The sequence below is a fragment of the Plodia interpunctella genome, chromosome 29, assembly GCF_027563975.2.
Source record: "Plodia interpunctella isolate USDA-ARS_2022_Savannah chromosome 29, ilPloInte3.2, whole genome shotgun sequence".
NCBI classification, from domain to species: Eukaryota; Metazoa; Arthropoda; class Insecta; order Lepidoptera; family Pyralidae; genus Plodia; species Plodia interpunctella.
Window position 1 is genome coordinate 3,974,757 of NC_071322.1, and position 24,265 is coordinate 3,999,021.

Consider the following 24,265-nt stretch of genomic DNA (forward strand, 5'->3'; position numbering starts at 1 on the left):
CTACGCCCAGTAGTTCCGGCTGTGCGTTGTCTGTCAGTCAGTTACTCAGTTACGCAAGAGTTTTATATATATATATATATATATAGATTATGTTTTATATAATTAAAAGTAGTAATGATAGTCTACTACATTGTCAGACCAAAAATAGGTACACAATGTTATTAATTACTCATCTGACAAGAATACAAAACAAGCATAATACAGACTACTAAAATTAATCAAACATATATAGGTGTCTCTCTCTCTCTCTCATCTCTGCACGTTCCTGGTTTCGTTCAGAGCTGTAAAGCCGCGAAAAAAAAAACGTTAGATATTTCAAGATTCGGCTGTAATTTTACAACCGGTCTGAGGCCAACACTCATTTGGAATGCTATAGTTTCCTATCAGCCTAGGCTGTCCCCCCCTTAGCAGCCTGTAGTGGTGCTATTCTAGGGCGGGAGCGCGCGGCAACTGACCTGCAACCTCCTCTGCAAGTGTTCGGAGTCGGCGCGCGCGGGCGCGTGGCGCGACAGCACGCCGCGGATCAAATGCCCGCGGCTGTCAACAATACACATACAGATTCATAAATACCAACTAATTTTATAAATGGGAATGTAAGTATGTTTGCTTAAATGGATTTGTTATACACGTCACACATGCTTTTTAACCTATTTTTGAAAATAATAATGAGATGAAAAAAATCTGGAATCGAGTTTTGAGGGAGTATTTTGTTGAGTTTGTTTGTTATCTCTTCACGCCTTATCTACTGGATCGATTGGTTATGAAATTCATCACATAGGGTACTTTTTATCACGAAATTCCAGCGGGAGCGAAGCCCCGGGACGCAGCTAGTAGTAATATACAATCCCAACTTCCAATTCTAAATGCGAAAGTATGTTTGTTACATCTTCACGCTCTATCTACTCAACCAATATTCTTGAAATTTCGTATATATATAATTAAGAGTATGGAGAAGGACATAGGGTACCTTTCATCGCGGAAAAAGTTATTGTTCCCGTGGGATTTGTGAACGCCCTATATTCTATTACAAGCGGCAAATATAAAATCACACAGATGGCGCTGTGTGTGTTGTGTATATATATATATATAACTAGCGGAGCCGCACCATGACGAATTACAAATACTTCTAAAGTATCACTATCTATCACAAAAACTCTACATCAAAATACGTTGCGTAGTTATAAAGATCTAAGCAGTTCCTATGTAAGGAACAGACAGACGGCGAGGAGCGACTTGGTTTTTTACTATCATCATCATCATTAATAAATTTAAGAACTTTGTTCTTGTCGGTGGAGCATTTTCTGTCTAATTCTGTCCTCAGCCATCGATTCTACCAACGATACGAGGGCTGCTATTTATGTATCCGGAATAACAAAATTAAACAAACATATATTATTACATATGGTTTTATTGTTTCTCGAAGTATTCTCCGCGATGATCTATGCACTTCTGCATACGATGAAACCAATTTTCAAAGCACTTTTTCCATTCTGATTGAGGTATGTCCAAAACGTGTGTTTTGAACGCATCAACGGCCTCTTCGCGGCTCGAAAAACGTTGACCACGTAATTTATTTTTAATGTTTGGAAATAAATAAAAATCATTGGTCGGGGCTGTACGGCGGATGACCCGTCAATTCAATCTTTTGACCCTCCAAAAAATTATTTGTTTCAGCCGACTTGTGGCAGCTAGCATTGTCGTGATGAAGTATGATTCTGCGTTGTGGGTTGTTCTTTCGTATTTTTTCAAAGACTTCTGGCAAACAAATGGTGGTGTACCATTCAGAATTAACCGTCCTACTATTCTCTAGTGGCACTGTAGCTACATGTCCGTTGATACCAAAAAAACAAGCGACCATTTGCTTTAAAGTGCTTCTCGCACGAACAACTTTTGTTGGATTCGGTTCATCTTGAAAGACCCACACCGTTGACTGCTGTTTAGTTTCAGGGTCATAAGCATAGATCCAGGTTTCGTCACCTGTGTAGATATTATAAACAGCTTTTGACGTGCCACGGTTGTATTTTTTTATCATTTTCTTACACCAGTCGACACGAGCCTGTTTTTGATCTACGCTCAAGTTGTGCGGAATCCAACGCGAACAAATTTTTTTAACAATTAAATGTTCGTGTAATATCGCGTGTATACTCGTCATACTAATGCCCAGAGACGCCTCTATCTCGCGGTATGTAACATGACGATCTTGCATTACTAATTGTCGCACAGCATCAATATTTTGTTGTACCACTACCGATTTAGGACGACCCTCCTTAATTTCATCCGTGAGCATAGACCGTCCACGTTGAAATTCCTTAAACCTATAATACACAGTGGTTTTCGATGGTGCTTCATCTCCAAAAGTTAAAATCAGTTGTTCGATGCACTGTTTTTGAGTTAATCCACGCCGAAAATCATAATAAATCATCGCGCGAAAATGTTCACGAGTTAAATCCATGGCAATGAAGACAAGCTATTTTCAAAATTGGCGCCAATTGAAAAAAACAAATGACAGGGACATAAAAAATATTTATTCTCTAGCCGAAGAGTTCTATTTTCAAATGTTGTAATTACTTTTTAAATATTCTAGAATTATTGGCCAGTTCCGGATACATAAATAGCAGCCCTCGTACTACCTTTTATAGTATCATAGAATTGTAAACAAACAATCAGACTTTCAGACAAAATCCTACGGGAATCGCATAGTGACAAAACAAAAGGGGCATCTGCTGCGACTTTCACGACTACCTAGCGCCATCTAGCGACAAATAATCACGTACACAAACAAACTTAAACTGTCAATCAGTATACGTATTGCAGAGTTTTATATTTGCATGAGAACCTTTGTCAATTAGTAATATTGATTTTAGTTTACTTTTTTGATTTCTCTATGGAGGTTATCACCTTAGTGCTTTAACCTCAACAGTGTTTCCAACCAAATGTTTCCCGTCACCGGGATCAAGATTACTCACGCAACATCGTCGGGATGGTAAGCCAACGCTTGCACGGCCAAGTGCCACAGCCCAAAGCACTCCAGCTGGTCAGCCATGCCGACTATACTCTCTACAGTCGGGTTGCCGAACCACACGCCGAGCAGGAAACTGTGGAGGTACAAGCAACAAAATATATAAATATATTAGGACGAATCACACAGATTGAGCTAGCCCCAAAGTAAGTTCGAGACTTGGTGTTATGGGATACTAACTCGACGATACTATATTTTATAACAAATACACATATAGATAAACATCATTTTTAACCCCCGACGGAAAAAGAGGAGTGTTATAAGTTTGAGAGCCGGGCCAATCAGAAAAAGATCATTTTTCATGTTGATTTGACCGGGATTCGAACCCGCGACCTCCAGTGCAGCAGTCCGACATGATAACCATTAGGCCACGGCGGTCGTCAAAAAATGAATAAATGATAATAATAATAAATATATAATTTCTTTATTTCAACAATTTAAATGGTAAAGTTTTATAATAAACATAAAAAAAGTATTACAAGTCGAATTTATTTCAACAAAATTCATATCAAATAGGCATCGCTCATTTTTTAAATAATATGTGTTGTTTATACGTATATATGTACCTATGGGTTATTGACCTGAAATAAATACCTGAATATTATTATTTTCGCCGCCTGCGCAGCTCTGATTGTAACAGTGCACCGACTCCTTGTTGTTGTAGGTCCGTGATGGTGTTATACAGGGTGATTTCTTATACATTGGCATTATTTTATCTACACACGCTCAGTCGATGCTACTCAACTAAAATTCTAAAAACTAAAAAAAATCAGCTGATCCATACATTTTCCACAAGTTAGGTATTTTCGTATAGATACAGCTGATATTTTTATCGCCATTTTGAATTTACCCCCATACCAAAAGCTGTTCAGAATCATGGACTGAGCGTGTAGACAAAATATTGCCAATGTACTAAAAGTCCCACTGTATAAATAAAGTTTATTTGTTAGACAAATTAACTCCCGACTTTCAATGTTCATTTCCCCACAACTTTTGAACGGCCGAACAGATTTTCATAAAACATGGCTAAGAACACTCGGGATAAAATTATCTATGACTCAACAAAAAAAAAAAAAACTAAACGAAAATCGGTTCATCCGTTTGGGAGCTGGGATGCCAATGCCACAGACAGATACGCAGACAGACACGTTAAACTTATAACACCCCTCTTTTTGCGTCGGGGGTTAAAAAGCTTGTAAAAAAAAAATCTTACCATAAACTATAATCAAACGGATCTGGCGTGTAGGACGCTGGTCTGAGCGTGGGTCTAGAATTTCTAGATCTAGCCTTTATTAATTCGTAGCGAAGGTCTAGAATTCGGTTGGTGCGGCCGTCCTGTAACAAATACATTTTGTTTGACAACGAGCTGTTGAGCGCGGCTTCGCCCGCGTGAAATTTCCCACGGGAGCAGTTGATTTTCCGGTGAGGAGCACTTATTTATTAATTAATAGATCCTAGGACACATAGTAATCGACGAGTGACGAGTGTGATACTCCTAGTGTAGCAGGCTGCTGTGACACTTACCATCAGTAGAATTGAATCATTGCCGTAATTCGGTAGAAAAAAAACAGAATTGAACTAAATCCATACTAATATTGTAAACGCGAAAGTCTGTCTGTTTCGTTTTCACGGCTAAACTGCTGGACCGATTTTGATAAAATCTGGCATACACATAGTTACAAACTCCCGTTAAAACATACGGTAGATATTTTTCAAAAATCCACCCCCCAATCGACTATACCGTGCGGTGAAAGTTTGCGCACAAGAGGCAACTCACGCTAGATGTGATCTCGTAGTGATCGCAGTAGGGCGGCGCCGGATGCCGCAAGCCCAGGCCTTCGTATGTCCGCACCACGTGCTCCAGGCTCGGCACTTGTGGACATATGTATCTGAAAATACAATATTATATGTTACGAGTATCTCTCTTGTTCTTATTTAAGAGCTATGCTCTATTGCTTACAGCGATACATACGTACGGACATTATATCCATGTGTATAATGTCATGTTATGTGTGACGCGCGCTTTACTAAAATTCATTCGGTTCACGTTTAACTTTGCGTAATTTCACACATTGGCGTGTTCTCAATATCATTCTATTATTTTCTATCAGTTTTTCTGCTCTTTTTTGTAATATTTATTATTGTTCGTTACGGAACTAATAGCTAGTTAAAATAAAATACTTGGAGCTAAGAATTAGAATAATTATATTTTTCTTTGTTCTTACAAATTGATATAATGAAAAAACAGAAATCGAATCGAATGACAGGAAAAAAAAAACAATAGAAAAAACTAGATTTGTAGTGCGCGCGCAGGAATAAAATTTAAATTGTCGTGTTCGATAGCCATTGGCTGCCGCGCGAGGGTCGCGGGCGGGACGCGCCTAGTGTTGTGGTGTACTGGCGTAGACAATTACTTTCCGGGCTAGATTACAGTGTATCATCATTTTATCATTTCAACAATAACTTCTACTATCAATAAACATTTATAATTTCCATACGAAGTTATCATTGATTATCAATCTATCAGATATCATTCTGTCATTCAATAGTGTATAAGTAACAAACCGTACAGTACTTATGTATATTATGTAATTAATTCGTGCAATAAAGAATTTTTGTATTGTATTATATTGCTATTGTCCGTGGAGTATACGCCACGCCTCTCAATCTTCGGCTTTGCTTTTATGAATTAAATTTACACGCCATCTTGATGGCGAAACATGTTAGTCCTTATAATTATCTGTTACATCTTTTGTCGACCTCGGTGGCGTAGTGGTATAGTGCTTGCCTCTGAACCGAGAGGTCCCGGGTTCGATCCCCGGTCGGGTCATGATGGACAATGATCTTTTTCTGATTGGCCCGGGTCTTGGATGTTTATCTATATATGTATATGTTATAGAATATAGTATCGTCGAGTTAGTATCCCATAACACAAGTCACGAACTTACTTTGGGGCTAGCTCGATCTGTGTGATTTGTAATAATATATTTATTTATCTTTTATCATGTTTCACGTAAATAAATAATTTCATTTCAAGGTCTCGATACGACACAACGCCTGTCTTTTCTTTCAGTTGATTCGCATAACTCTTCCTCGGTAACCCTGAACCTTTTCTCCGTTCTACATTTCCTTCAAAAATAGTTTTAAATAACGCGTTGTGTCGTATCAAATGGCCAATCATTCTTTCCTTTTTATTTATTTATTTTAGGAGAGTATTAAGTTCATACGAGTAGAAGCGGTGGTGGTGTAATAGTTAAGACGTGGATCGAAAGGTCCCAAGTTCGAATCCTTCTCGCGCCACACGAGTTTGTATATCAATCAGGCTCATGCATAGTAGTTTTCATCGACCACCACTTGCTTCCGGTGAAGGAAAATATCGTGAGGAAACCTGCACACTGGTTGATTTATGTATGAAATGGAGTGAAGAATGAAGTGAGAAAATCTACTTGTGTATGAAATGGAGAAGACAATGGCAAACCACTCCATTAATAATGTCAAGAAAGTTGTTGTGTGTGTTTAATTCCACGTAATGACCACGACCCTCAGCCATGAGGAATACGACTATGAAGAAGATCAAGTTCATAAAAAAGATATATTTAAACGTGTTTTGTCCAATGTCGGAACTTAGACCTCGCGAACACAATAAATTCTTACAAAATTGTAAATATTTCAAAAAAGGCTTATCCGATTTTGTTACTCGACGAACTTAAAAATTCTATTGGCAGATCCTACATACCTTTTAAATTTCATCAGAATCAGACCAACCGTTCCGAAGTTTTCGCGTTACAAACATTCACACATACATACAAAAAAAAATATTTTTGCCAATTATCTAGTAAGTAGTTCTATTAAGGCTTGCGATTTATAGCAATTCATTCATTCATATCGAGTGTGTTATTGCTAACACTGGTGTCAATTAGGCATTAAGGCATCTGAAATGACTTTTACGAATACCTACCGCCATCTAGTGGCAATCGCAATGATTAGTCGAAAGTTCAATAGTTAAACGGGCCGTAGCGTAGTAACATTTTCTTAATTCGCAATTCAATTTGACTATAATTTGCTCCTAAAATAATTGCGTTTAGTCGCAAAGTCAATACAATGCATTTCACATGTTACCCTTTATTAATATATTATTTAGTCTATGATTATACTAAATTCTATCGATGTTTGATACTAAGACATGCGATTAATAGCAATGTATAAGACCTATATTTGTTAATTGACGTCCTTGGAGAAAAGGCCGCGGTGAAGTTTGTTGCGCCGCTTCTTCTTCACCTGCGCTTTGGAAGCCGGCAGTAGACTTAGTTAAAGTAATTTTTTTGACGTCAATAAGTGATGTATATCATCCTAAATTGAATAAAGAATTTTGAATTTGAATGTTTAAGTCGCAACAGCACTCACCTGGCGGTCGCATGTAATGCCCTCAACCAGTCCAACTCGTAGAGTTTGTCGCGCGGCGAGCTCAGGCCCGCGATCAGACGCAATGTGGCGCAGCGCGACGCCGACATCCGCGACTCCGCGCCGCACGAGCGCCACAGCGACAGCTGCCGGCACACCAGGGAGCGGAACACCGGGTCACCTGTACACACAGATATATTGTATTTGTACATTATTAAACTATTTATTTGTTTTTATTTCAGAAAAAAGCAATGTAAGTTACTTTTAAAAATATTTTAGTAAAATCAATTTAAATCTAATTAAATATCGAATCTCTTTTTTAAATGTGACAATTGTCTAGTCACAGATTCTATTTTAGTCTTCTATAGGCATTTGTCCTGACTTTTACGACTACCTACCGCCATCTAGCGGCAGGTAGTCGCACACACACACTAGTGAACTAAACTGTCCACCAGTGTGCAGGTTTCCTCGCGATGTTTCCCTTCACCTGAAGCAAGTGGTGGTCTATGAAAACTACTATACGAACAAGAAAGTAAAAGAAAATGATTTTTAACGAACTATTTTTTTGCCATATTGCTATATGATAAAAATATATGTGCAATATATATAAATATATCAGGAAAAATCACACAGATTGAGCTAGCCCCAAAGTAAGTTCGAGACTTGTGTTATGGGATACTAACTTACCAACTCAACGATACCATACAGATATAAAGACAAAGTGTTTTTTTTTTCAAATTCTTTCTCTGTTACTATTATTCTATCGACTAATTTTGTTTTTATGTAAATATATTCAATGTACAGAAATTGTTTTTCTACTGTTTTATAATACGTATCGATTTATGTGGGTGTGATGTGAACTCACCAGCGGATTGCGCTATGAGCGCGGCCATATTTAAATCTCCGTGTTCTCTCGCGAGTTTACACGCTTCCAGCACACGACCGCCCACCACAAGAGTCCACACGCGACTGCTGTGGCAGTCTGACGCTGTGGGACAATGCAGGAAATATTTCAAAAAATAATAACATAACAATGAGATTAAATAATTCTGGAATCGAGCGGGAATCGAACCCGCGCCCCTGTCTATTTGGGACAGTGCTGTTAAATGATAAAGGCCTGAAACTGTAGCAAATTTTATTTGGTATACTTTTTTCTTGTAAGCGCCATCTGTGGTCTTAATCGAGAAACAATATTATATAAAACTATTGCGTTCCTGAGTGACTGACTGACAGACAACGCACAGCCGAAACTACTGAGCGTAGAAAGCTGAAATTTAGTGTGTAGCTTCCTAGGACAGTGTAGGGGAGGACTAAGAAGAGATTCCCTGAAATTCCCACGGGAAACGAATTTTTTCTCACATACGAAGTTGTGGGCAAAAGCCAATTATGAACATGACATAAGTTATTTTCTGGAAAAAAGCGGGGAATTAAATGCACGCTCCTTTCCATTCGGGACAGTTCTAATAGTACCTTAAACACGTTAGTAACTACAGGCTGTTTCTCCGCGGCTTCGTCCGCTTAAATTCCCTCGGGAACAGTTTTTTCTTCGTATTACAACGGGATTGGGATGGTTGAAACAAAATATCCATAGCGCATTTAGAATACACACAGCGCCATCTAGTGTTTTATTGCAAAGTTTATTAGCATTTAGCGCCACCTATAATAGAATGCAGGTTTTTCGCAAATCCCACGGGAACAACAGTTTTATCCGGGATGAAAGGTACACCATGTCCTTCTCCTTACTCTTAATTATACATCATATCAGAGATTTGAAAATGATTGGTTGAGTAGATAACGCGTGAAGTTAATTAATTTCGCATATATAATATTCGGGATATGCTCCATAAGCTACGGGAGAGCAGTACGTATATATTATGTATTTACTGAATACATACGATCTTCTTCTTCGGCTTCACACGGCTTGGCCAGTTCCTTGTCGGTGACAGTCTGGACAGCGTCGCTGAGCCAGCCCACCAGCTTCTTGTGTTGGCTCACTCGCGACTGTATATCTGTTGCGGCTATGCCTGAAAGCGAGTTTTTTTTTTAAACTAAAATGTCATTGTTACCACAAGCGGCGGTTTGAAGAATTGCGACTGATATTTTATGGTCGTATAATGGTCGTGTAAGTGTATAAGGTGAAATTCAATAAGGTCGGCCATAAAGTCCACTGGCACCTGCGCACTACGTTTTCCCAATTTCAAAAACGACAGATTCGGAATATATGAAATGTATCGCAAAAGGGCAGGGGTCATTCAACTTCATATTAGAAATCGTCGACATTTATTTAAAAGTACAAGATATTAATTCTATCTTCCAAATTGTGTTGGTTTGTTACTCTTTACGTTTTAACCACTGTAGCCTTGGCTTTTCCACATTAGAGGGACCGGGTTGTGGTACCATTTTAAACAAAAAAAATTAACAGAGAAAACAAATTTCAAATAAATATATTGTGCGGCTGTCAAACAAAATGACAGCCGAATGTTGTTGTAGCGGGAGCTAAGTGATTATGCTCGACCGCCAGCGCAGGGAAGATCTTCCCGCCAGGCCAGGTGTTGCGCCTGGGGAACCGCACGCGACAGACGGTGTCATGTCGGAGGTTGTATTTATGCTTCCAATCGAAAACGCACTGTCTGCGCGGTCTAGACTTGTTAGCTGTCCATAGTGAGTCGACCGTCGTGCCATCTGTCCGTAGTGTCCTGGATCACTTGTGTTGCTTGTTATTCGTTGCGTTTGGTCGGCTTTTTACATCTGCGCCGTTGTGCATGTGGCGTGGTAGATGTCGCCACATTGTCAATCTCTGTCATCGGTAAGTGGGAGCAATGAACTTTATGGCCATTCTACATGAGCAATACTTTAGATATAACTATGACCACGGTGGTGCGATTTAGCGATAGTAAGTTTTCCAATTACATACTAAACTCATGGTCACCCTAGTTAATTTGCCATTTAACCAGGTGGCTAAGCGTCGTCCGGCTGCAGTATTGAACGTTGCAGTCAACATGTCTGCTAAACGACGTATATCCGTGTGATTGAACGGCGTATAAATAAATAAATAAATAAATAAACAAACATTTATTGGAAACAAAACAGTTATTGGATAACAACTCAACGATACTATATTTTATAACAAACACATGTATAGATAAACATCCAAGTCCCGGGCCAATCAGAAAAAGATCATTTTCCATCATGACCCGACCGGGGATCCAACCTGGGACCTCTCGGTTCAGAGGCAAGCACTTTACCACTGCGCCACCGAGTGTCAATTGATTGAACGGCTATTTTAACATAAGCTGGGACATGTTCCGTGATGGTAACTTACCATCGTTTTCGAGATCAGCCCCCCACAGAGCGTCGCACAGCTTCCAAACTTGTAAACAATATTCAGCTGACCCTCCAAACTGTAAACAAAAATATTATTATCACTATGTAATAATATATACTTGGACATGTTGTGTTGTGTGTGGTGTATATGTGGTGGTGTAGCGCGAGGATTTATATACATTAAAAAAAGGGGACTTCCCTACTCTGGACGTTACGGAAAGTAAATAAAAGGACTGTACACAAAAACATAGAAAATTACAAACAATAGGGAGTATTACTGCACATTTATCCCACCAGAGTACAGCACTGTATGTTAGGTACACAAAAGCTTTGCCGCCTTTTGCTATGTCGATTATAACGTTCATTTTAGTGTACTTTATTAATCCTGTCATTATGTAAGCATTCGTTTGGGAAAATATACAACAATGTAGCATATTCCGGTGCCGATATATTGGGAAAAATCGTTTTCCATAAAATAAAAAAAAATATTGAAAATTATGGGATACGCCTCACGCTGTAAAATTTTCAAGCCAGTGAACGAACGGTCGAAATGAAGCTCTGAACACTTCACACGTGAAGACTTATTAAAATATGGACTTCATACAGGTAAGATCTTCAGTCAAAATCAAATTTATATCAGTTTATGACCACAGTTGACCAGATAATGCAGAACATAACCTAAAATAGTGTTATTATTTTCAGAATAATCCACTAAATCCTTCCTTTTTCCTTTAAACTCGCACCACGACTGCGTAGAAGGCATTTTTGGTCCTAAATCAGCAACAATATTGAAAATTGACGCTTTTTGCCTCCATTGGCAATGTTTGTGTACCTTAGTTGTACCAGTAGCGCCATCTGCGCTGAGCTTTGCGTAATATGCTCTATTAGCGAAAGAAAAGCCGTTAATGAATATGACGAATCGAATGCACTTGAAGATCTTTTTTTTAAGTTTCAACGATCCCGCGGTCTCGCCCGCGTCAGCGCTGTATTTTGTTTATGTTCTTGAACATACATAAAGCAGTACATAAGAGGTCGTAAGTAAAATAATAAAAATAAAAATAAAATAAATAAATATATTAGAACAAATCACACAGATTGAGTTAGCCCCAAAGTAAGTTCGAGACTTGTGTTATGGGATACTAACTCAACGATACTATATTATATAACAATTACATATATAGATAAACATCCAAGACCCGGGCCAAGCACTTCACCACTGCGCCACCGAGGCCGTCAACAAAGTACGTTATCTAGATCTAGGATGAGCTATCTAGGTGATCTACATAGAAGGTTACATAGGTTAAGTTACAAGGTTTATATGAGACAATAATGTTTCGTACTCTGTCACACACTACACCGGACCAAATGGGAAGACTGGAGGGGGTTTATGTCCAGCAGTGGAACACCTGATGGCTCTAAATGAAATAATAATTAATACCAATACTAGTTGTTCGCCGCGAACGCGCGAACACAATAAATTTTTACAAAATTGTGAATTTTTCAAAAACGACTTAACCGATTTTGATGTCCCACGAACTTCAATACCAGATAAACGATTTGAAAGTTATCGCGTTACAAACATATATACATAAAAAAAATGTATTTTTGGTCCAAGTGAAATGATTACACCTAGCTCGCTTCGTTCGCTCGGTCAATTACAAAAAAAAACATATTTGTGTTTATGTGTGTTATGAATGAACTCGAAAACTACAGGGCATAGGGTACCTTTCATCCCGAAAAAAACTATTGTTATTTGCGAAAAACCTGTATTCTATTAGAGGTGGTGATAAATGCACGTTTTATGACTTTGCAATAAAAACACTAGATGGCTCTGTGCGTATTTTAAGGTGGCGCTAAATGCTAATAAAAACTTTGCAATATAATCACTAGATGGCGCTGTACGTATTCTAAATATGCGCTATGGATATTTTATTCCAACCATCCCAATCTCCTTTTAATACGAAGATAAAGCTGTACCCGAGGACATTTAATTTAAGCGGACGAAGCCGCGGATAAACAGCTGGCACCTCAATTGACCGAGCGAGCGAAACGAGCCTTGGTATCATTCTGATGAAATTGAAAAGGTATGAAGGATTGTTGGAACACCAACATTAAAAAGTTTGTTTTTTTTTTATATTTAATTTTTTGATTACGGCAACATTGTCTGTATCGAATTTTTTCTCTCTCTTGTTCGTTCTCCCTCCAATAAACGGTCACGTTTCTCCGTAGCTCCTGGATTTTTATTTTTACCAGCCTAAATCTACAGTCCGCTATAATTCATATTTTACATTCTTATTCAAGGATCTGTCAATAAACTTGTCCCTACAAGTTTATTGACAGATCCTTCACAATAGTGTACTGTTCCCAGACTGACCGCACGGCGGGCGTCGCTGGCGGCACTTTCGTCAGACGACCGCGTCTCCCGTGCCTCTGCGTTTATCTATTTGTTAATGTATATTATATAATATCTCTTTGACAACCTCGGTGGCCCAGTGGTAAGGTTCTTGCCACTGAACCGAGAGGTCCCGGGTTCGATCCCCGGTCGGGTCATGATGGAAAATGATCTTTTTCTGATTGGCCCGGGTCTTGGATGTTTATCTATATATGTATTTGTTATAAAATATAGTATCGTTGAGTTAGTATCCCATAACACAAGTCTCGAACTTACTTTGGGGCTAGCTCAATCTGTGTGATTTGTCCCAATATATTTATTTATTTATTTATTTATCTATTCGTGTGTTGCAACTGTATCTATTGTGTGAATGGAATAAACTTAATGCGACTATCTGTTGTATAGTGGACACCTATCGCCGTTGACTGTAAGAGATCCCTACATGGGATAAGTCCGCCGTTGTACAATGTATCTTTCTTGTATTAATTTTGATTAATGTGCTTATTTTCGTGCAATAAAGTTATTACAAACAAACAAACACCTACAAACAATTTAAACTGTTTGCAGCCGCTCCAGCTGGCTGGCATTTAATTTAATTTTTATTTTATTATCGTTTTGTTTGCCTTATGTATTTTAATAACACTAGATTACAAGGATATTTTTGTTATTAACACATATGGATCTATGGTTTGTAATAAACGATTATTATTATTATAATAGAATTTTGAAGTTCACAGAGCAACAAAATCGCTTAAATTGTTTTTGTAATATTCAGAATTTTGTAAAAAGTTATTGTGTTCGCGAGGTCCAAGTTAGCGGCGAACAACTATAATATTATACATGTGAAAGTTTGTGAAGATGTATCGTGTGTGTGTGCATGTTTGTCATTCTTTCAAGCAAAACCTACTGGACCGATTGTTATGAAATTCGGTACACGGGTAGAATATAATCTGAAATAACACATAGGGTACCTTTTATCTCGAAACTTTTACGGGAGCGTAGTCCCGGGGCGCAGCTAGTAAAGAAGTTGTAGCGGGAGCGAGGTGACCAAGCTCGGCCGCTCCGGCGGCGTGGTGTATATGTATGTATATGTTATGTATGTATATGTTAATGTATGTATATGTTGTGTATGTATATGTTAATGTATGTATATGTTATGTATGTATATGTTAATGTATGTATATGTTGTGTATGTATATGTTAATGTATGTATATGTTATGTATGTATATGTTAATGTATGTATATGTTGTGTATGTATATGTTAATGTATGTATATGTTATGTATGTATATGTTAATGTATGTATATGTTGTGTATGTATATGTTAATGTATGTATATGTTATGTATGTATATGTTAATGTATGTATATGTTGTGTATGTATATGTTAATGTATGTATATGTTATGTATGTATATGTTAATGTATGTATATGTTATGTATGTATACGCTTCCAACCGGACACGCACTGTCTGCGCGGTCTGGGCTTGTCAGTCTGTCCGTAGAGTCGTGGCTCTGTTCTACGTGACTTGTATAGCGGCGTTGTGCACGTGGCGTGGTAGATGTCGTCACAAAGTATAAGAACAATATGTACCCGCGGCACGCAGGCGGCGAGCGCGCGCAGCAGCGCGAGGCGCGCGCGAGGCTCTGTCCGCGCCGTCGCGCGCGCGCTCGCGCCGAGCTCCGACCACTGCAGCAGCGTCTCCATTTGAGCGGTGACCATGTCCTGTGTGAGAATATGGAACCAAGTTTCGATATTTATTTTGCTAGAACTTTTAAACGGCCGAACAGATTTTGATCAAACATATCTAAGAAACACCACATGAAAATTAGCTATCAAATAAAAAAAAAACCATCCAAATAAGTTCTAGTTAAAACTACGGTGTCACGTACACAGACAGACAGACACACTTAACGGTGAAACTTATAACACCTCTCTTTTTGCGTCCGGGGTTCAAAATGATACAGTTTGTCAAGAAAATGCGCTACATTTTTTTATCATTACAATATATATACTTACATACATATAATAAAACAGTAAATGGACTATGTATGTACATAAGAGATATTAATGAAAAACAACGTTCTTTATGGAACAAATAGAAACCAAAAACATTTATTTTGAAAATTTTTGTATGTCTCTCTGATTGTTCACGAATCACGCAAAAACTACTGGCTGGAATTGGATGGGGTTTTCACAGACGCACAGCGAATAGTCTAATTTATAATCTGGTATAGGTGTCATCGCGATACGTTGCTTAGAACCCGAGACATTGACAATAATAATTTATGAGCGGACGCAACGAAACGCGACGCAGCCGCGGGCAAAAACTAGTGCCGAATATAATGGTCAAGATTGGTTGATGATTGTGACACCTAGTGTTGCCAGCTAAGAGGTAACAACGCCCTCATTTATACCGAACCGATTTCAAAAATTCTTTCACCATCAGAAAGGTACATTATCCAAGATTGCTATAGGCTATGTTTATCTTAAAATTTCGAGGCAACATCTAGTAATCTAATATATACCCTGGACTACGACACTCAACGGAGGAGGAAGTAACCGGGAAAACGCCACGAGGGACATACCTTTACATATCCAGAGTTGTCGGCCTGAGCGATCGCCATCTGTACCACTACAGGCTCGCTCCAGTCGTCTTCTTGTCTCCCCTGCAAATAGTTCCCGAGATCGCATAGATCTGCAGCTGAAACAAACATTCATATTGATATATTTAATAAATATATTACGACAAATTAAAATCACACAGATTGAGCTAGCCCCAAAGTAAGTTCGAGCCTTGTGTTATGGGATACTAACTCAACGATACTATATTTTATAACATATACATATATAGATAAACATCCAAGACTCGGGCCAATCAGAAAAAGATCATTTTCCATCACGACCCGACCGGGGACCGAACCCAGGACCTCTCGGTTCAGAGGCGAGCACTTCACCACTGCGGCACCGAACTTTTGATACGGCCGAACCGCGATTTCGATCAAACATATCCAAGAAACACCGCACGAAAATTAGCTATCAAATAATTTAAAAAAAACATCCAAATAAGCTCTAGTTAAAACTACGATGTCACGTACAGACAGACACACTTAGCGGTAAAGCTTATAACACCCCTCTTTTTTTGCGTCGGGGTTTCAAAATGATACAGTTTGGTCGACAGGAGGTCGTCAATGAACTCCTTACTGTACATACAGTTTATTCTTACATATTGTAAAGCAAAGTTCTCAGCTGTGTCTGTCTGGTCGCGATAAACTCAAAATTTACTGCACGGATTTTAACCAATAGATAGTGTGACTTCTGAGGTAGGTCAAGATGTATAAATCTATTATGTTTTTACCCGAGCGAAGCAAGAAAAACAAACTATATTCAATTTATATGATTATAAGAAATTATATTCTAACTTTCTAACCATATAAAGGTAAGTTTAGACGGAGACTATTTTCAGCCGCCTAATTTACGGCGCCTAAAAATGGCACTGTATTTTGGTGGGCCGGGTCGTGAGGTTCCCTCTATTATGGTTGAGCTACGCGATGGCTGTCCCATGCGTCAACTCGTGAACGGGTGCTGCCAGAGGGAACTGGTCATCTCGTTTCTCATATATTTTCATGTAAGTTAATTATGTTTCGATATATATATATATATATATATATATATATATATATATATTATAATCAGCACTCGGATCACAATCATAACCTGTTTTGATATACCTTTTGATTATGTAAATTATGTACTTTTATATGTTATTAGAAAAAAAAAAACATTGTGAGAAACAATAATGGTAAGCCCTTCTGGCATGATAGGGACCAACACTGTTTGAATGAGTTTCTTTCGGCATTTCTTCTCAGCAGTGGTCGTTCCGAAATGCCAGTAGTTTGTATCTTGTGAGAAATAACTATAAATATAAAGATTGACGAGAAAAAGTGCCTGTGAAGGTCTAATTTCTGAATAAATGATTTGAATTTGAATTTGAATTTGGTGATGGGATTAGATTAAGTAAATTTCAATATCTTACTTAATTGAAATTCAGTGGTAAGAAAGTGACTGGCATCAGAGACACCACGTCACATATGAACAAGCGGGACAACAACAAATTATTCAGGTATTGTATTGGCTAAAAATGGCGCCGAAAGTGTTTATACGGTGCCTTTTTTAGGCGCCGTAAATTAGGCGGCTGAAAATAGTCTCCGTCTAAATCTATCTGAAATGTTACGTTTGTTTGTTACCTCTTCACGCTCTATCTACTCAAGCAATCTTCTTGAAATTTTGCATACATGTAGTTTGAAGTGTGCAGAAGGACATAGGGTACCTTTCATCCGAGAAAAATAACTGCTCCCGTGGGAAATTTACGCGGGCGATGCCGCGGGCAAAGGCTAGTAAAATCATATAAAAACTTACATTTAGGCAAATCGGCAACGGAGTCGTGTGTGGAAACGAAAACTATTTGTCCCGCTGGACCGAAACCGATGCGGCTGTGGCGCGCGCGACACACCGCCATGTCTGCTAAATACGCTGCGTCCAGACGACCTGTTGAGGGGAAAATAAAATCTCTAGGAAAAAATCTGTTCTTCTTCTCTCTTTGTCTTTTCATAGTCTTATTTTGTATTCTCACAGCTGAGGGTCGTGGTCATCATGTGGAATGAAATACACACAACGACTTTCTTGGCACTATTAATGGAATGGTATGACATTGTCATATCTAATATTATAAATGCGAAAGTAAGTTTGTTTGTTACCTCTTCACGATCTATCTTCCGAACCGATCCTCTTGAAATTTTGCACACATATAGTTTGATAAACAGAAAAATAAATGTTCCCGTGGAAAAATCTCGCGCGGGCCAAGACGCGGGCAAACGCTAGTCTAAATCATGTTTAGTAAATCAAAACATTTGCACAGAAATATTGACCACAGGCAATTTTAATATGGATCAATATAATAGACTAATAATCCAAAGGTTGGCTGGAAGAAATTGGATTAGCGATAAGTCCGCCTTTGCACTCATTATGTTTGAATATCTTGTTGTAACTTATATCTCCTTTGTGAATGGTGCAATAAAGAATTTATCTACCTATCTATCTATCTAATAGACAAGAAATATACCTGCAATAGTTTTCTTGAAAGGCGGCACCTTCCTGTGATACTTCAGTACAATCGTATTCGGCTGTACTATCAGAGGTTTCATCGGCAATTCTAAAAAAAAAAAAAAACAATATTTTGTATTATATTTATCTAACATTAAAGATGTTGATATATTAACTATATTTATGAATACAGCAGGCCTACCATCAACTTTTATAGAACGATTCCAATGCAACTCAGTTCAATTTAGGTTCATGTGGTGAAAATACAAAAAGGTATAAATTCTCAATAGACAATCTCAATCCGAGAAGGTACAAGTTTTCAATAGTATTTGTTCCGCATTTAGGGCCAATTTCATCAATAAATACGAAAACTGAGTTTATGAAAACCAAGTTTAGATGACAATTTTAATCTCGATTACAGACGAACTGATTTTCTCGGGAAACGAAAGTTTAAAGCATAGAAAAAAAAAACTGTGATGCGTTCTGTTTTAACATATTGATTATTAATTAATTAATTTACTGACTAGGTACAATTTACTATAACTTAAAATTAAAATCAAGTACAATATATGTTTACGCATAAACAATATATTTTGTTACATTAACAAAACAGCCTGCAACTATAGAAACAAAAAAAGAAGTAACTAAACGCATGTGCCCGCCAAAATAACTGTCACGATGACGTGAAATAGACGACGGTTGACCTCGCCAGTGTTTCTGTTAATTTTAAAGTAAAAAAATCTTTATAATGGCGAAAAGAAAAAGAGACGATTTAACAAGCGTGAAAATGTTACTCGTTGAATTCATTTTCTTCATTTGAATATTCATCGTTATAATCCTCGAAACCTAGTGTCAGCGCCCTTCTCATTTTACCCAAAATTGTAGTGAACAATTTGCATTCACTCCTTTCAATTTTTGGCGCTAACGTAGGTCACCTTTAAACTTGTTTAAACGAGCTAAACGGCCGAAATCGGGCGTTTAGCTTCGAATCCGAGTTTAGCTTTAACTGCGTTTAGCCTATGTTGGTGAAATACTGGCGACATAAACTCGGTTTTCCGGCTAAACTGAGATTAGCTACAACTAATCGCGATTAGTTTCGATGGTGAAATTGGGTCTGAGTCGTTATAAAGTGTTATATATGTATTGTAATATATTGTGTATAATTGTTGTTCTTCAACAGTTTCAAATTAAAGCTGTGAACACATTAGGCAACATTTGACGCGTAACATATCACTCTGTCTCACGCATTACAATTGGCTCGAGTGAAATAGCACATCGAGTCGATCTCACTCATGCAGATTGTAATGAAAAGGATAGAACGATAATGTTCCCTAGTGTATCCGTGGCTTAATAGTAATAAAGATTATTCTATATTTCGCTCTAAAACCCCCCCAAAATAAATAAATATTGTCCAACGGTCACCAATCCCTGCTTACCATCAGCCACGACGGAGAGTGGGGGCGGAGTGACGTCACACGCGTGTCGAGTGGGCGCGGAATGAAGCGCGGCCTGTGGCGGGGAGTGAGACCACGGCACTTGCTGGTCGCCTGTAGACACGGATATGTTGTCTTCCATTTCTGTAAAAAACATATATAACGAAATATATACAAGATCTCTGTCTCTCTCTCTCTATGTCTCTTCTATTTCGTGAGACACAGTTTGGTGGCAGAGTGAATGAATTGAATGAATGTAATGGTTAACACGTCCGTTTTAACCATTACACCTGTAATGGTCATAAGTTTGCGTTCGTGTAAATCGCGTCACCAGATAGGATGACGGTGGGGAAATAAACAATTTATTATTATAAAGTTTTGGTTCATATTTTACGACCGTACCGACATCAGCGTACAGAGAAGCCTTCATGAGCTGCACGCTGTGGCTCTGCCTGTGCTCCAGCCTCGCCAACTCGCCGGTGGGACTCTTCACACTCAGGGCTGTCAACAGAATCATTTTATCATTAACTATCTATAAGCGGTGGTGTAATAGTTAAGACGCCCGCCTGTGGATCAAAAGGTCTCAGGTTCGAATCCTACTCGTGCCACATGAGTATTGTATACCAATCTGACTCATGTGTAGTAGTTTTCATCGACCACCACTTGCTTCCGGTGAAGGAAAACATCGTGAGGAAACCTGCACACTGGTCGATTATTAACTTGTGTGTGAAATGGAGAAGGCAATGGCAAACCACTCCATTAATAATGCCAAGAAAGTTGTTGTGTGTGTTTCGTTCCACGTAATGACCACGACCCATAGCCGTGAGGAATACGACTATGAAGAAGAAAGCTATTTACCCGCGACTTCGTCCGCTTAAATTCTCTCGGGAACAGTCAAGTCTGTCTGGGGATGATTTAAATAATAGATTTAAAATGTATTCATAATTTGTCATGGGTCGAAATAAGTGTTGGATATAATTTATTGTTATACTATTTGTTTTTATTTATAACTAGCTGTTTGCCCGCGGCTTTGTCCGCTTAAATTCATTCGTGAATAATTTTTCTTCGTATTACAATAGGATTGGGAGATTTGAATTAAAATATCGATAGCGAACATTCAAAATACACACAGCGCCATCTAGTGTTTTTATTGCAAATTATTTTTTTAACAGTATTTAACGCCACCTATAATAGAATACAGGTTTTTCGCAAATCCCACGGGAACAATATTTCTTTCCGGATTGAAAGGTACCCTATGTCCTTCTGTCTAATTCAACATGTCCAAAACGCATCACAGAACAGGAACTTATAATTATATACATAATTAATAATAATATATAATTAAAAAAGTACAGAATGAAGTTTTACGCTATAAACTCATTTTATTTATTGGCACACAAAACAGTTTAATAACATAACATGTTGGGCTTAAATACCCGGTTGAAAAACCAAGAATGAAGTGCGCACAGCAAGATTTACGATAATGACAAAGAACATTATACGAGGTTATATTATATCAAGACATTGGGTACTTGTATCCAATCACAAATATTTTTCATATAGTTTTTACATCTCTTTCCATTTTCGATGTATAATGTATTGAGTGAATGAGACAAAAAATATAGTTTATTTACCTCTGCTGTCCGCGTAGAGACTCTGCGATTCTGAGTTATCTTCCGTGGTGTCCATTTCGAATGCTGCAATGAAAACTCTTCATTTGTTTGTTTGTACGAAAAAAATTATTGAAATTAATAAAAGTTATATCTGTACATATAACTAGATGTTGCCCGGGGCTTCGCTCCCGTGGTAATGTTGAGATAAAAGATAGCCTATAGCAATCTTGCATTTCCTTTCTAATGGTGAAAGAATTTTTGAAATTTGTTTCTCAAGTCAAGTTATTCAACTAAAGATGTGAAAAAATTACTGAGATTCTACTTCATTACTTTAAAGAAATTAATTTCACGCGGGCGAAGCCGCGGGCAAAAGCTAGTTGTTCGTAAATTATAATAGTAAAAAGATTCTTGTCTTTGTTGAATTTTGTAGGTGATCGATATTTCATCAAATCTTCAAAAATTCACCCATTAAATTAAAATAATTACAGGGGACTATGTGGGGCTAATAGAGATAAAATATTGTCTTCGTGTCTCGCTCAAAAGAATAATAATTACAGGGGACTATGTGGGGCTAATAGAGATAAAATATTGTCTTCGTGTCTCGCTCAAAAGAATAATAATTACAGGGGACTATGTGGGGCTAATAGAGATAAAATATTGTCTTCGTGTCTCGCCCAAAAGAATAATAATTACAGGGGACTATGTGGGGCTAATAGAGATAAAATATTGTCTTCGTGTCTCGCCCAAAAGAATAATAATTACAGGGGACTATGTGGGGCTAATAGAGACAAAAAAAATTGTATCTCACCACTTAAACTTCGAGTGATTCAGAGATAACATACCTTTAGAAGCGCCGTTGATGATGGTGTGGTCGTACACAGAGCCGGGCGCCGCCAGCCCGCCCAGCCCCGCCCCCGGCGGCTGCGGCTTGGGCGGGGCTGTACACAACACACATTTATAAACCAATTGTCTATTTGTAAGCCCCGACGCATTACGACGACGCAAGAGGGGAGTTATAAAGTTTGATCACTAAGTGTGTCTGTCTGTGTACCCGTAGCCCATCAACGGGTGAACCGATTTGAATGCGGTTTTTTTTATTTGATAGCTAATTTTTATGCGGTGGTTCTTAAATATGTTTGATCAAAATCGGTTCAACCGTTAAAAAGCGAAATGAATATTGAAAGTTGGGGTTTTTTTAATTTGTCTAACAAATAATTTGTAAATTATACAAGTGGTGGTGTCATGGTTAACGCGGCCTATGAACCGAAAGGTCCGAGGTTCGAATCCTACTCGTGCCACATGAGTTTGTATCCCAATCTGACTCGTGTATAGTACTTTTCATCGACCACCACTTGCTTCCGGTGAAGGGAAACATCGTGAGGAAACCTGCACACTGGTTGATTATTAATTTGTGTGTGAAATGGAAGAGGCAATAAATAAATATAAATAAATATATTAGGACGAATCACACAGATTGAGCTAGCCCCAAAGTAAGTTAGATACTTGTGTTATGGGATACTAACTCAACGATACTATATTTTATAACAAATACATATATAGATAAACATCCAAGACCCGGGCCAATCAGAAAAAGATCATTGTCCATCATGACCCGAGACCGGGGATCGAACCCGGGACCTCTCGGTTCAGTGGCAAGAACCTTACCACTGCGCCACCGTGGTCGTCACATTGCAATGGCAAACCACTGCATTAATAGTACCAAGAAAGTTCTGTGACATTCCACGTATTCCAACAACTTTCGTCGTATAACCTCAGCCATGAGGTAATACGACTATGAAGAAACATATAAAATTAATGTTTATGATAGATTTCTTAAAACAGTAAAGGGGATTAATTATTTGGTCGGCCATATTAACATTTTCTAAACAAAACAAAATCAGCCTAACAATCATTTAGCCACAGAAAATGTTTAAATAAGCAATAAAAAAAAAATTGAGGCGGCGAGTCTTGTTCCGCAAAAAAATCTTGATAAAGGTCAACAGTTTAGATATAAGCAAAATAATTGAGCAGATTGTGATGACCGTGCAATTAACCGTTTAAGAGTTCTTTAGTTGGGAGCAGATCTTGGTTGTGATACATATATTTCCATACATTCGGAAGGCACGTAAAGCCGTTGGTCCCGGATGTATTTGCAGTCGTTATAACCCGCCAATCCGTAATGAGCCCCCGTGGTGGGATCATTGCCCAAACTCCTTATCCATCCGCAAGGAAGGCAAGTGCCCCAGCAGTGGGTACATTTAAATGGCTGTTGATGATTGATTAATGATTACATACAGCCCTATATATTTGACAGCGCACGGGCCACCGTTAGCATAATGTTGCCAGCGTCAACAAATAATCAACTCACGCGCAGATTTCTGCAGCTGCTGCGTGTCTACCAGTTGACGTTTCAACACGTCCGGAGTTATGTCGTCCTCCTCATCAGAATCCGTTAGTCCATATTTACTGAAATGCTCCACCTGTAATCACCATACACACATTTAAATACAGCTTTTGCCCGCGGCTTCGTCCGCGTGAATTTCCCACTGGATCTAATACCGAGCAATGAAATGTGTAGCGGTGGTGGTATAACAATTAAAACGTCCGCCTGTAAATCGAAATGTCCCTGATTCGAATCCTACTCGTGCCACACGAGTTTGTATACCAATCTGACTCATGTATAGTAGTTTTCATCGACCACCACTTGCTTCCGATGAAGGAAAACATCGTGAGGAAACTTACACTTCAGTTAATAATTTATCATCTATTGTGTGAAATGGAGAAGGCAATAGCAAACCACACCATTAATATTGCCAAGAAATATATATATATATATATAGAGAGAGAGAGAGAGAGAGATAGTAATATTTTCTTACCCTGAACACCCAGCTGCCAGTCTGCGGACGATACTCTATAAATTTAGTGTCGTGTTTGTCGCAAACTCGACGAAGTTTGCCTTCGTAATCCATCTTCAGCAATCT

General features: G+C 38.4%; 1 protein-coding gene across 3 annotated transcripts in view; it reads right to left on the minus strand.

Annotated features, from left to right (window-relative positions):
* The window catches only part of Nup98-96 (Nucleoporin 98-96kD), a 62,343-nt gene that overhangs the window by 9,461 nt on the left and 28,617 nt on the right, over positions 1-24,265 (minus strand). For all 3 annotated transcript variants that reach the window (XM_053766907.2, XM_053766905.2, XM_053766906.2), the window contains exons 25-42: positions 24,161-24,263; positions 23,653-23,764; positions 22,127-22,222; positions 21,306-21,368; positions 20,074-20,172; positions 19,675-19,815; positions 18,258-18,347; positions 17,555-17,683; positions 15,724-15,839; positions 14,729-14,860; positions 10,743-10,821; positions 9,316-9,444; positions 8,286-8,408; positions 7,424-7,601; positions 4,797-4,908; positions 4,233-4,354; positions 2,967-3,095; positions 456-537 (exon numbers count right to left, since the gene is read on the minus strand). In XM_053766907.2, coding sequence (XP_053622882.1) covers positions 456-537; positions 2,967-3,095; positions 4,233-4,354; positions 4,797-4,908; positions 7,424-7,601; positions 8,286-8,408; positions 9,316-9,444; positions 10,743-10,821; positions 14,729-14,860; positions 15,724-15,839; positions 17,555-17,683; positions 18,258-18,347; positions 19,675-19,815; positions 20,074-20,172; positions 21,306-21,368; positions 22,127-22,222; positions 23,653-23,764; positions 24,161-24,263 — 2,035 coding nt within the window. The remainder of the gene's footprint in view (positions 1-455; positions 538-2,966; positions 3,096-4,232; positions 4,355-4,796; positions 4,909-7,423; positions 7,602-8,285; positions 8,409-9,315; positions 9,445-10,742; positions 10,822-14,728; positions 14,861-15,723; positions 15,840-17,554; positions 17,684-18,257; positions 18,348-19,674; positions 19,816-20,073; positions 20,173-21,305; positions 21,369-22,126; positions 22,223-23,652; positions 23,765-24,160; positions 24,264-24,265) is intronic.